Here is a 14687-nt window from a genome sequence, read left to right as displayed (position 1 = left end):
ACAAGAAGTTTAATTCAGGGCTAAGAATCTGGACTGCTGCATGGAACGTGAATGTAAAAAAATTATGTCCTGCCCATTGCACTGTAAGCTTACTTTATTTGCACACACTGCAAGTTAAACAAGCTTTATAAAGAAAACATTCTACAGTTGCACAGACAATGCTAACTGCACTAAACTTACCATATGGCGATTTCCTCACTTAAAAATCATATATATATATAATTTATATTTATATATGTATAGAAGAAAACTACCTATAAATACAATGGAAAAATACATTCAAAAGCTTTTTATAAAACTTGCTGCAATATTATTTTGACTGTAATAAAAATATTTATGAGAGAAAGACAAAGACACACATATCTAATACCTAGTGCTTGTCTAAATCCTGAAAAGAAAATCTGGTCTTTGGTATTGCTAAACAGTTAGTCACAAGTGTCTAAAGCATCTACAGTCCCAGCTTACAGCCTCTCCCCCACGCTCTCTGGCTGTGTGTGCTTACCACTGTTTGGCACAGGCTTTGCTGGCTGCCAGTTTCTACAGTAGTTTACAACCAAGCAGGGAAACAAAACCCGTTAAACATTTAGTGTCTTCCTCCAAGGGCTCAATCTAATCTTCATTCAATTAAATGGAAAATACTCTACTGCCTTTATTTGGACTGAATGCTATATAAAATATTTAAATTGATTTGCTGTCAAAGCAATGCCTACCCAGCAGTAAAAAATAATTGTAACCATGGAACTTTTGGATAAGCCATGACCAGCAGCTAGGAATTCTAACCAGCAGTTGTGGGTAACTAAACCCTGAGCACACATCACAAGTTGCCTGGGAGGTTTTCCATCCAGCATGTGACATGCAGTGTGCTGTGGCAGCTTCAATATAAAAATTTTGATTGGATTTTGCCTCAGCGGGAGCTGAAACAAGTCCTAGCAGGGGTTGCAGATGCATCGAACCCATAAGCCCAGCATGACACCCAGGAACATCCTTGTTTCTACAGTAGTTGTGGTTCATAACAGATCAACAGAATGTTTCTGTATAAACCATGAAGGTACAACATTCAACTGCACTTATCCAATCAACATTTCAAACTAATTCCCCTGTTCTAACACTTTAAAGGTTAAGTGGCAAAGCCCAGGCATATATAAACTCATACGGGAACATGCATTGTGCTGTATTCTGATTATACAAAACAGTTGACAGAAAACCAATTCCTAGAATCACAGAATCACTCAGACTGGGGTGGGCCTTGGGAGGTCTCTAGTCCAACCTGCTCAAAGCAGGGCCAACACTGAATTCAGATTTGGTTGCTCAAGGCTCTGTCTGGTCCTGTCTTGAAAACCTGCAGAGAAGGAAATTGCAGAACCTGTCTGGGATCCTGCTTTACTGGGGAAACACTTGCCTTCCTCTTGTCAAGTCAGCACCTCTCCTGTTCCAGTTTATGATCCCTGTTTCCTGTGCAGCTCCATAAAGGGCCCGTCTCTGTCTCCCCAGTGACCTCCCTGTAGGCACTGGGAGGCTGCTCTAAGGGCCCCACAAAGCCTGCCCTGCTCCAGGCTGAACAAGCTCAGGTCTCAGCCGTCCCTCACGGGGCACGTGCTCCAGCCTCCTATCTTAGCTGCTTGCTGGACTCCCTCGCTCAGGCTGTTTGACGGTTCTTGTTAGCAATTTGCTTACTTGTACCAAAGTAGGTGAAGACAGAGCTTAAAAAATTGGGCTACAAATCACAATTATATTTTTATGGTTTTTTTTGACAGGAGCTTGGAATTTCTTGCCTTACTAAACCTCATTAGTAGCCTTTAGAGAGAAGGGAAGGTGGTCAAAAGAAAACAGAATATTTAAACTGATTCATTAATAGAATGAATTAGTTCAACAAGAAAAAAAAAAAATCACGTTTTTGCTCTCTTATTCTCCCCTCCTATATAAGCAGAACTCGTGTATATCAACAAGGTATCTGATGAAATACGATTTGAACTGGTAAGTTCATATCTAGTGATACCACCTGGAACATTGAAATGGGTGGGAGTTTTAGCACTGATGTGAACAGATGCAGCCTTTCAGTAAAATACCAATGAAAGCAATCTGAAAATATACTTGAAGCAAAAAATATGATTCTGTACTTACTTTTTTTTTTCCTGCAAGGTAAATGCTTTTTGTCCTCTTTTTTTATCCATCTATTTTATCTTTCCACTATGTAAAAGCAAAATATTTTAAGAAAAGGACATGACGCTTTGAAGCAGTACAGCAAATACATACCACAGTCTGCTTCTCCAGGCAACTTGTATGATGTATATACATTGTTTCTTACTGGATTTTCATTTGACCTGTTATACCCTGTTCCACATATTCAACCTGTGCAAAACTAGACTGACAGAGAGGCAGCTTCCACAGTGATACCCTGTTTCCTGCAGCATCAGATCAAATCAACCTTTCAGTAAAAGTCTCTTTTGTACACGCTTCTAGATCAAGGTAATACTGGCTATTATGAGAAAAAGTGAAACACACAGCGGACTGAAGATAAAATGGAAAATAAATGCCTATAGTGTCAGCTGTTGACAAATATCACTGAGTTATTGGGTCTTCAATACTCATCCTCTCTGTTCAAAATAAAAACATGGCAACCTTATTAATATCAAAAATACTAGCTAGTGATGTTTCCAACAGCAAGACCATACATCTGATCCCTAGTGTCTGAAAATGTTCGTAGAGACATTATCAAAACCCCTTCAGGTTACATCTGCTGATGGAATGCATGCTCTTGTAATAGAGATGCACACATCTTGGTGCATTATCCAAACAAGTTCTGGTTGCTGTACTGTCTTCTGTCCTTTAAGGAACACTGTGTTTGTCACAAACCTTGCGTAATTTGATTTTAAGCAGGAAAAGAGAGCAGGTTTAGGATTGATGCCTATGAGTCTCTATGAATGTCCTGGAAGAAAAAAGTATCAGAAATCCTTGTCCCAGCCTGAAAGTTCATCTGGAGGGGTTCCCTCTTCAGGTGGATAGCTGTCAAAGTAGCTGTAATCAGTTGGTCCAGATAACTAGGACATTAAAAACACAAACAAATGGTTGTTTCAGAAGGTACCTTTTGAAAATAGTCTCCATTTATTATGCATCATTTTTATTGCTACCAGTGGAGGAATGAAAGGCTAGCATGATATGGATTACTTCTTTCAATGGATGGAATTCCTTGTTCATTAAAAGACAAACCTCCAGTAATTAAAATGTAAAACAGAACAATGGCATTAGCCTCCTTATATGAAAACACTCCCCAAATACTATAAAATCCTAGATTTCACCCAAAGCCCTACAAAGTCAGTAAAAAAACCTGGGCCACACTGTGTACAATGTTGATTCAAATTCGTTTAAGACCAAATCTACACTCGTGGGGTAGCTACTCAAAGCAGAACTCAGAATTATTTTTTGTTTCAAACCGAATTCAAGAGAGTTCAAATTCTTTACCCTTAATCTTTTTTCATTTTAGGGCAGAGAAATGGGCTGTTTAAAACAGGAAGCCTGTTCAAGGATGTGCTGTAACTCAATAGCAAGAGAATACAGGAATTTATACTCCACACAGTAATGTGAACAGTGCATCTTAATAATGTGCTCATTACCAAGGAAAATACAGTTTTTCAGTATTCATTTCTGACTGAACACCATTTATTCTACTAATGGTGAAAATCTAATGCAAAGTACACAGGCAGTATAATATTTCCATTATTAAGTTACGTATTACTTGCAGTCTCTCTTTCTTTCATTCTGTTTTCACCAATTCAAATGCATCTTTGGGAAATTTCACTCTTGTCCTGTTTCATTGTAGCCAAGCACCTTTGTATTAGTAAAGCACTACAATAGCAAAAGTCAAATTCAATACCTCTCTTTTTAAAGGTGATGCTAATTTCCTCACTTTCAGACCATCCCAGTTAAAACCACTCAACCATCTGATAAAAAGAAATGAGAGACAGATGGGGAGAGACCAAGAGAGAAAGCCAGGCTGTTTTCTGTCATTATACTATTAACAGCTGAAAAACACGTGAACAAGGGCTGCAAGACATTTTTTCATGACGACCTCTGTCCGTGTGACAACACAGCAGTTAGAAGGAGGAGCCCTGAGCCTGTCATTGCCATACAAGGGAGCAGTAGCAGGGGGAGCTTCAGGACTACCAGACACATTGCATCGCCTCCGCATAGAAGTGCCCAAGTGACAGGCAGGTTAATACATGCATAAGCACAGTCACGCAAAGATGTGTGCGTCCCCTTGGAATCCCATCCTCTTTGAACCACATGAGAAAAGGGAGACAAGCAGAAAACCCAAAGCACTTCTTTTTCCAAGCACAAACCGCTGGGCTTAGATAAAAAGAAAAAGCAGGAAATATTTAATCCACAGAGGACTTTCTTCATCAGAAGAAAGAGGACAAAACCCTAATATTGCTTCGGAGCTCTTAACTACCATTCTTAAAAAACGACTGTTTAAGGGGAGGTCTGAAAGGCAGATGCTGAACTGGCATTGATTTCTTGAGAATCGAATTTAACTCGTACATTAGCAACCTGTGACGAAACCAGTAAACAACAGGATGTTTCTAGATAATCTTGCTGAGGATTTATGTTTATATCGTTGCTTGCTATAGTTGCAAATATACTCAATAGCAACAGAGATCTCCCTTATGCAATCTGCCTTGAAGTGCCTGGAGTTTTATGGGTTTACTGGACCAGGTTCTAAAATACTAAGATTATTTTCAAATTAAAACCCGATTTCTTACTGGCAGTCTCCTTCACTTACCTGTGCTTCTTGATGTCATTAATTCCATTCCTCAGATTGCCTAATCTTTCTGTAGGGTTTTGCCTTAAAAAAAGAGAAAAAGAATAAGGATGAGAATTTTTAAAATATTCTTTTTTTTTTTCAAAGAGTATTTATAGGTCTAACTGCTTCCAGTTATTGGTTATACAGGGATGGAGCTTGCATACATCATGTGGTCTTATAAGGAGGCGTGATGAGGTGTTACTGTTCCTTTCTTTTGAGGACAGCAAAACCCTTCCAGGAAGCCAAACCAGTGTCACTGCTGCGAGAAGCAGCAGAGGGAAATCAACTGGTTGAATTTTAGTTGCACACCAATTTTTTTCTTGGCCACAGGTCTGGGTAGTAGTTACGAAAGGAGGCAGATCAAAATTTGCAGCTACAAAGATCCTTTCAATCCTACTGCACAAACACGAACTAATGAAATCCCACTGGCACTGGGAGGTTCCAAGTCAGCAGTGTCACCAGGCAGCGGCTGTGCATGTCATTGTGCACTAATGCTTCCGAGTTGTGCCGGTCCTTTTGAAATACCGCTTTTTTGCACATTTTCAAGTGGCCTTAAGTCAGTCTGTAGGTGCCCTATGCTTTCACTAGGAGCTATGTGCCTAAGTAATTTTGGAAGCATTTTTTAAAACACTGCACTTCATAATAAAATTAAATTCTTTAGCTCTTTCCTCAGCCCACACTTAGTAAGTTTTCCCTAACATTCAGAAAAAATTCGCAGCTACAGAGAACGCCCAGAGCCTGCATTTCTAGATGGTACCTCTGCAGACTCAGAGGTGTGACACACACTCAGAGGCATGCATGTGTCCTGAATATAATCAGAACAGACCATGCTAGGCATAACAATTTTAAATTAAGTTGTCTGGAATTCAACACTCTAGTCTGGATCTTAAGTAGCTACATCTACCTACACCCAGGCTTTGCCACAAACTGCCCCTCCTACCTGCAGAGTCTGCGGATCAAATCCTCAGGCCGCCTTGTTATTATTTTAGGAAAATCCAGCTTTTCAATGCCTTTGAGAATCAAATTATATGTCATCATTTGATCAGCTCCAGAGAATGGTGGGCTAGAAAAAGAAAGCAATGCTGATAAATGGACTGGCTGGCAAGAGCAGATGTGTTCATTTCTTATCAAAGCAAATATTTGAGAACATGGAAAAACCCCCACCTTCCTCGTTTCACAGCCTTTCAGTCTGTTTAAGATACTAGAAAGGTTTGAAGCTGAGAAGCTAGCTACCTGTAGGAACCAGGGAAAACACATGATCATACGTGACCCTCTAAGCTAGCTCTGCCTCCAGCCTAACTCAGTGAAGCTTCCTTGTACTACCACTGAGCATACACAAAGAGTTGTCACGAAGTATGCACGGAGGTAAAGAACAGGGACTGCTTACAGTTCACCCACCCCACTGTATCCTGTCACCCACTAAAGGGCAAAAGAACAGTCTGTTGTCAGCTGTGCCTCAGAGGGAACATCACCATCAGTTAAAGGAGCTCTACACCAGCCACTCAGAGCCGGTATCTGGCCCTTTCCATGGATGGATAAACCAGAATCGAAAATGTGGCCCACACTTTGTCTATGGCATTTCTGAAATGGTGGAAGATAAGACATGCACAAGAGGCAAAAATCAGTATTGTTTTGCAAGTCATTCCTGTTTACTGACGGGAAAACCCCCCAAACTGTTTATTTTAAAAATAACGTTGAAAATGTTTCTAAAAACAAGCAGAGTAAGGACTTGGAGTAGGAAGCACTCACCTGCCAGTAAGGAGTTCATACACAAGAATCCCAAGGGACCAAAAATCCACACTGAAGTCATGACCTTTACTCAGAATGACTTCAGGAGCAACATACTCAGGGGTTCCACAAAACGTCCAGGTTTTCTGCCCTGATCCAATCTTCTTTGCAAATCCAAAATCAACCTGATCAAAATCAACGTATGATGCATAATGCAAAGGCGTTTAGCACTGGGAAGCCTTAAGGTCTTAACTGCTTCCTCAACTCCTGCAGAGATCTCAGAGTTGCCAATTTACAGCTAAAACAATTACACAGCGGTGTCGTGAAGGAGAAAGAATTAATTCCACTGGATTACCAAATGTTATAGAACAGGGCCATTTATTTTCCTTTTGGACAGAACAACCATGCTTTCCTTGAGGGCACAATATTTACAGCCTATGGAAAATGGTGGCTTGCTCATTGTCCTCAGAGTGGGTATTTCAAGCGCTTTGAAGGGTATTATCTTTGCACTTTTCATGGTCACAGTCAAGTATGGCAGGAGCTCTTTATTGTGTTCCCTCTCTACAGAGATAATGTGAACCTGTGATCGTGTGAGGCTGGACAGGGAGGTAATTCTGCACCTGAGGAATGTGGTTCCTACCTTTACATTAAGATTGGCTGCTGGGAGAAATTATTTTTGCTACCTGTGCTGTGGCAAGAGCTCCCCAGAGGCTGTAAATCCTGGGTCTGTCTGTGGCTTGTAATGCCTTTGTTTCTCAGTGTGCAATGAGTAGCCTGTCCTCTTTTCTACTAAGCATAAGGGTTATTAAACTCTGGGATTCTGGTACTATAATTACATGCTGCCTATTTATCTCCCCCCTGCAAGGAAACAGGATACAGGCGCAAAAGGATAATGTTATAAAAGGATTACATCTTACCAGTTTTATATATCCTTCAGCATCCAAAATTAAATTTTCTGGCTTCAAGTCTCTGTAGATAATTCCTATGTGATGTAGATAGTCAAAAGCCTCTGTCACACACCCAACACAGAACTTGGTAGTGACTTCATCAAAGCTGCCTCTGTAACAAAAATAATCACTATCCTTGCAGACATTAACTTCTAAAACTGCCTTGCTTATTAACCAGATAACATATAACACCCAGAATATTGACAACTTTTTTGCACTGACATTCAGTACATCACTCATGCGGTTGAAAACTGAACCGAACGTCTTTTCATGGGCCAGCCCTTGAGTAGAAAACCTTCTCAGCAGACATATGGAGCTGACTGGTGATTTTAAAGGACAAAGTTCTGCTTCATTTGCTGTTACCTGTCTCTCAGCAAGCTCCACAATTCCCCTCCAAGGCAAGCCTCCAGTAGCATGTATACATACTTACTATCTTTGAATGTGCGATATAGTCTGCGGAGACAAACAGCAGCAATTTAGGAAAAGCAAAATAAAATACAAGACTTGCAATGTATTTTCTCCAGAACTCATATATGCCAAACCTCATTATAATAATGCTGTCCAGTGGGTCAACTGGGGGTCGATTTTCCAGGAAACCTTATGGTCAACTTACTTTACAATGAATGGAGAACATATCTGCTCAAGGATCTTCTTCTCAGAATAGATATGCTCTTGTTGTTTGGTGTCCACTACGTGTTTCTTCTTTATACACTTCATAGCAAAAGCCATGTTCTCATTTTTCACTTTAACCTGGGAATAAAAATGATGAGTTCTGCTAGCCAAAGAAAGGACATTTTACCAGTGTGTTCTCAAGAGGTACACTGATACCCATCTTTTTCAACACAGCACAGGACTGAAATTGATGACTGTCATGAGGGACAAATTCCAGATTTTCTGCAGAACTGTTCTGTATGATTTTAAGTCAAGCATCAGATCTTTTTAGTGTCCCAGTCCTCATTTGTAAAATGAAAAGAAACATTCCCTGTGTTCATTTTATGTATACAAAATGGCAGCAGTTTGGATAGGTACTCCATGTTACAACGAGTTTATACCACAATGGGTCCTAATTTCAATTTAAGATTTCTAAAGACTAGCATAATACAAAAGAACAAAAAGCAGAGGCAGTTTATGAAGAACGGTTTTGCATTAACTGAATTATTATCCAATATGCAATAAAAAGATGGAAGTTAAAACAGGGCTTCCAGGAAAACAAGGAAGCAGCTATGGGTGTTCTACAGCTGGCTGAGAATTCAGTTTTCAGCTTATTGTTCAGGTGATGCTGTACAACATCCAAGCTGGCAGTCAACCAGTGTGGAAATCTGTTTTGTAAAGCATGAATTGGAATAAAACAATTGATGGTCTAAGTACTGTAGAGGATTATTGACTTCACTAAAATCACATAGTCTCCTTTAATTTACCATTACCTTCAGCAGCCTGCACAAGAAGCCTTCACATCTTTTTTCAGATGTTTGCTACTCAGCCAGAGGAGAGCGGAATTTAAGACTTTAGTCTAATGAGGCTCTTTGCATCCCAGAAACACAGCTGCTCATGCTACTGAATATGACTCAAAAGGGACATTACAAGTTGTTGGAAATATCAGAGTCAACACAGATCGGAGCTAGATCATACTGGTTATAGTTGCTGTGGGGCATACCGAAGCAGTTCTAGCAACACAGACTATGTGATGCTGGAGATTAGCTTAGATCCAGGCAGCATCTTGGGAAAAGGCCTACAATTCAGGGAACACAATGCAGGTAGGCACATCTGTAAACTCCACATGGATAAACAGATTAATATATGTCTAGTGACCAGGAAGATATTTCTTAACAGCAGGAGATAAAGGCACACAAGAATGGATTTTTTTCTTTGAATAGCCAAGCTCTGAAAATATTTTTTAACTATGCATTACTTTATATAGAATTACCTCTGCATGAGAGGCACAAGCATGCAGAATATTAAAATCTTCCATATTCAGCAGTTAAATCAATCATCTGAAACACAGAACTACTTGAGTATGTTTAAAACAAACTCTTACAAGCTCAACCCTTCCGAACCCACCAACACCCAGAGTTGTGACAACTTCTAAATTCTGGAATGGGGAAGGAGGGAACTGGGATACTTTCTCCTTCAGCTCTATCATCTCCAAAGACACCTCTTTGGTCAACTGTCCACAGAAGGATCTTCCTCTGCATTAAGGAAATTAACATTGGTTAGTGCTTTCCTTGCCAGCAAACTGTATCACAGTACTCTAATATCCCTATAAAAAAGTTAAAGAAAAGCCTTCTTATTTCCTAACAGAATCTTTATTTTATGCAGAAGCACCTTCTTTCTGGATATCCTATGGAAGTAAATTAAAAGTGAAATACTACTGAAATTCAGTGAGTATAATCAATGGTATTTTTATCAAGAGCTGATCCATGATGAGGCTACTTATTATACAGTCAGCTGCAAAACTTTAGGCACTCCAAGTTGGAGAACCAATTTCTGAAGAGGCTGTGTACCATTTCCAGTAGCATGTTCAGAAATAAAAATGCAGCTATTTTTCTAAACAAGAAAACATACTCTGCTAATCTTCCAATAGTGCTTAGGCTGAAATCAGTCAGATAAAGTAATAATGCAGTTCACAGCTAAAAGCAAACTCTTTAATAGTAGCAGTGCTACACTGAAACATTCAAAATAAACTGTTTCTTTTGTACAGTTATACAGTTTCATTAACTCAATTAGGGGTTAAAGTTGGCTTTAGGGGTTTTACCAGTCAAAGAATTTACCACCAGAACCCAAAAAATTATATGAGCACACTTTCCCTGCTTTTCTATGCTCAGTTTTCTTGGGACAGAGTGAATTCTTGGTTGCAAGTCAATATACTGAGATTCTATGTAATTTTTGTTTCAGAAAAAAAATCCTTGGACTCCATAAGCATATCCAGACAGTTTTATTATAGTGATTGCTATCATTTCTAGGGGCCCATCTCCATTAACTACCACCCATGATTTTACTTACATATCTACACCCTTTTTTATGATTACCTACTGAAGATGTGCCTAACAAATGATCCAACTTACTTTGCATGTCGCTTTTCATCAGCCTGTGCCAGATTAGCCACATAACCTTCGAGGTAAGTTTGAAGCTCCTCGTAAGTTCCAACAGTTTGGTTAAATGTCCTAAAAACATGAATGAAATGGTATAAACTACTCGGCCGTACAATGAAAAGAGAAAGAAACCATTATTTGTGCTGCTGCACCAAGGCTTTACATTGTCTCTTAAGTCATGACCCAGACTGAGCTTTACACTATCGCTTTGAGAGTACAAATTTTAAGAGCTTTGGAGAATCAGTAACCAGCTGAAGTACCAGACTTTGCCAGAGGGTAGGGGGACATGGTGCCTGACCTGGTCAGGTCATTTCATGTTATGTTTAAATAAAGTACACCTGGCCTGCTCCAAATTGTTTCCCAAGTGCACTATGGCTATTAAGTGTGGTTCCACCATCCCTATCACAGGAACCAGCTTGGCATGAGTCCAGGCTATCAGTCCTTCTGTCCCAGAGGACAGAGTCCTTGGTACGCAGTGCCAAAGCGATTGAGACCACTTTTCCTATTTCACAGGTAAGCAACAGCACTGTGGAAAGAACAGACTTAGAAAAGACTATGTCAGTTGGAAGGGACCTACAACAATCATCCAGTCCAAGTGCCTGACCACTTCAGTGCCGACCAAAAGTTACAGCATGTTATTAGGGGAATGGTCCAAACGCCTCTGAAACACTGACAGGCCTGGGGCATCGCCCACCCCCCCAGGAAGCCTGTTCCAGTGTTTGACCACGCTCTCAGTAAAGAAATGCTTCCCAATGTCCAGTCTAAACCTCCTCAGATGCAGCTTCGAACCATTCCCACACGTCCTATCATTGGATCCCAGGGAGAAATGCTCAGCACCTCCCTCTCCACTTCCCCTCCTCAGGAAGCTGGAGAGGGCAATGAGGTCACCCCTCAGCCCCCTTTGCTCCAAACTGGACAAAACCAAAGTCCTCAGCCGTTCCTCATAGGACATGTCTTCAGCCCTTCCACCAGCTGCGTTACCCTCTTCTGGATGCGCTCAAGTACTTTCACATCCGTGTCAGGTTGTCAATAGCAAAAGGAGGTCTGAAGGAGACAGTGGGCTGATACTTACTGAAGATGGCCAGCTGACTGATAGGGATGGAGGTAGAGGAGGGACACACAGGGGATTTTCTTGTTCCCTGAGCCAATGAATAGCACTTAATAAATATGAAACATCACCACCACAAAGAGAGAAAGAAAAGAGTAACTGAACTACTCTTAAGCTTCTGTGCTCCTGCAGCTTCTGTGAGCCTCTCTAGGTCTTTGTCTAAAGCATGCTTTTAGCTCAGGGTATTTTTAGCATAACCACTCGTGCACTTAAGAAAACATTGCAATTGTGCCTACAGTGAAGTCACATCTTACTGTTAACCTACTGAAAAGAGGATGTAAATCTTTCATTACACTGTAGCGTTGTACTTACTCTCTGTCTATAACAAGGCACTCCACGTCGTATTCATCTGCAATAACGTTTGCGGATCTGACATCATCACTAAGAATTGAAACAGATTAGAAGAATTCAGAAGCATATCAATATCCTCAAAGCACCTCACACTGTACTAATGGAGGGTCACAGCTGCTATAGGTGAAACTCCTTGAAGGCCTCTGCAGCCTGTATCTGGACTAATATTGCTGAACCAAACACAAAATTATAGCATTTTACTAGTCATTATTATTGCCTAGCACAGTATTTTTTCCAGTTTCAATAGGGTTTTGATCCTGACTTCCTTTAGCAACCTTCCAAGAAATTAGGATGAAACATAATTAGCATTTCATCAGGATTTGCTACTTATTTCTGAAATGATCCTCAGGTAGAAAATATTCCAGAGGCCAAACAATCCCTACCCACCCCATAAACATGTGTTATATGAACTGTTTGGCTCACAGGTCATATCTGGTGTGCACTTGTTTTCCCTGTTGCTTACTGTCATGAGCACTGGCACAGAAACAACAGTTAAGTCCAGTAATGATGGAACTTATCCGTGCTAGGAGTCATACAGAGCCTGACAGCATTCTTCATCACAGCTTTTACTGAAATATAAACAATAAGCAACAATGCAGAGAGGGCCAGCGCTTGATTTTTTCAATGAAAACCAAGGGTAGGTGACACTATATACTTTCAAATTCTTTCTGCAAAACCCAAAACATTACGACAAATTTGGCCATTGCCTGCATCTGCTGACTTTACAATCAAAACAAAGATTATATTCAAAACAGCCATGAGTTGTATAATCCAACACATAGTGATAGGTCAACTGAAATACTATACATTGTGAATCAAGACAATGCAGACTAACCTAATGAGAGCCTTTTCTCCAAAGTAATCTCCTTTTTGTAGATTTTTAATCAGCTGAGGCTGTGAGTGATCTGCAGTACTCTGGGTAACTATCACCTGGAAAATACAGGAACCAAAATTTAGCAAGGTAGAGTTTCAAAGTATTGCATGGTTTCCCATTCTTTTCTATTTCATAAATGTCTTAAACTCATAATGCTGCAGAAAGAGTTATAAATACATGTAATTTTACTCCCTCCTCTGAAAGATCAAAACCATTAGACATTCCCTGACACCTCCGATTTTTGCCGAGACGGAAAAATGAATATGCTCATTAATGCCCACCCCCCAAGATTTCCCCCCTCACACCTTTTAAAACAGAGCAAAATAAATGGCATTCTAATGAAAAACTGAAAAATACTTCGTGTGCAGGCATCAAATGAGCTGTCTTCTCAGCTAAACAGATAACCTCCAGAAACATTAATTAACATCTCCCCCCTCATGAAACCGCTTTCACAGTAGCACACATTCTGCTGCTGCCCACACCCTTTAGCAAAAAACAAACCAGAATATCTTCAGACATAGACACATTTTGGAAACTTGAAACCCCTAGGGAAGTTTATTGAAGAAAATTCTCCTGATTTGGTTCTTTAGAGTCCTGTGTCAGCCTCCAATGTAACAGCTGAATGGTAAAAGCTGCTGCTTTACTCCTCTGGGACTAACAAATGAAAGGAATAGACCCTGAGTCACCAAGAAAGCCATTCTCCATTAAACCTAGGACTCCATTATTTCTTAGATATTTCACAAGCCTACGTTTTGCCCATCAGATATTGAAACATCCAGGAGAAGACATAGGATCAAACCTCATTTACAAAAAAAATTGACTTTATATCTCTACTACAGTGTCAAGAGACTTCAGGACATACTTTAATTACATTGTAATGAGAACAGTATAACATGGGTTCATTGTGAATGAAAATTAGGCTCCATAAGTCTCCAGAATGCTGCTTCAGGCTTTTATCACAGTACTGTGAACTTAACAGCATCCTCAAAAACTCTCTGCACAGATTTTACTGAAGACCACATCCCTCAAAGTAGCTTTTGAAATACAGGTGTTTTTATATGTTACTTTATAAGTTAGATTTATTATACCTTACCTTTCCTTTTGCTATTATGAAGAAAGTATTTCCCTCTTCTCCTTCCCGAATAACATAATCTCCCTTGTCATAGTACTCCTGTTGGGGGGCAGGGGGCCACGGAGAGAGACAATATTGACCAATACATCATTAGCCTCTTTGAAAATTCTGATAACTATGCAGAGTTCTTAACACATCTGGGTGTTCAATTGATGTTTAACTTCCTATCTCCTGCATATGTTGCACTCCATAATAATATGCAAGCATTCTACTATATAAGGCATGGTGGCCAATCTGTAATGTATTTTAATGCAGCAATGCGTTATTTGTTAAAAAAAAATATTAACACTGGTATCATCCCTATGAAGCAGGGAGAAATGAGGTAGAAAAAAAAATCAAAAGCTCTTAAAAGAGTTCTAAATCAAAATCCCATTTCCATAAGTCATTTTGGGCTTGGCACCTCAGTGGGAATGCCCAAATCATCAATTGCAAGCCACCAAAGCACCAAGTTCTCTGTGTCTGCTAAGGAACCCTGCCTTTATTACCTAATTGTTCAACTTTCAATCAAGCATTTTTTCCATGTTAACCTTCAGCTTTGTGATCTGTTCCTCATAAATAACCATCTTTTCTTCCTTTCTCCAAGCATTTCCTAAAAGTTCTCCATTGCCAGGAATCCCACAAAAAAAAGACTCGCTACTTAGGATACTGTGTGCTAAGGCC

At 39.9% G+C, this 14687-nt stretch overlaps 1 protein-coding gene across 2 annotated transcripts in view; it reads right to left on the bottom strand.

Moving 5' to 3' along the window:
- Position 1: 1 nt before the first annotated feature.
- Positions 2 to 14687, bottom strand: part of PRKG2 (protein kinase cGMP-dependent 2) — a 33504-nt gene continuing 18818 nt past the window's right edge. The window contains exons 7-19 of one of the 2 annotated variants that reach the window (XM_056359017.1): positions 13989 to 14066; positions 12857 to 12951; positions 11983 to 12051; positions 10536 to 10634; positions 9509 to 9659; positions 8087 to 8223; positions 7837 to 7926; positions 7444 to 7585; positions 6548 to 6711; positions 5739 to 5861; positions 4778 to 4840; positions 3872 to 3938; positions 2 to 3038 (exon numbers count right to left, since the gene is read on the bottom strand). In XM_056359017.1, the coding sequence (XP_056214992.1) occupies positions 2943 to 3038; positions 3872 to 3938; positions 4778 to 4840; positions 5739 to 5861; positions 6548 to 6711; positions 7444 to 7585; positions 7837 to 7926; positions 8087 to 8223; positions 9509 to 9659; positions 10536 to 10634; positions 11983 to 12051; positions 12857 to 12951; positions 13989 to 14066 (1374 nt within the window). In that variant the 3' untranslated portion in view covers positions 2 to 2942. The remainder of the gene's footprint in view (positions 3039 to 3871; positions 3939 to 4777; positions 4841 to 5738; positions 5862 to 6547; positions 6712 to 7443; positions 7586 to 7836; positions 7927 to 8086; positions 8224 to 9508; positions 9660 to 10535; positions 10635 to 11982; positions 12052 to 12856; positions 12952 to 13988; positions 14067 to 14687) is intronic. The other variant, XM_056359024.1, reaches the window with a different exon arrangement.

Source organism: Falco biarmicus, chromosome 1, assembly GCF_023638135.1.
Source record: "Falco biarmicus isolate bFalBia1 chromosome 1, bFalBia1.pri, whole genome shotgun sequence".
NCBI classification, from domain to species: domain Eukaryota; kingdom Metazoa; phylum Chordata; class Aves; order Falconiformes; family Falconidae; genus Falco; species Falco biarmicus.
Note: the sequence above shows the minus strand (reverse complement) of the source record. Positions and strands in the feature narration are given on the sequence as shown.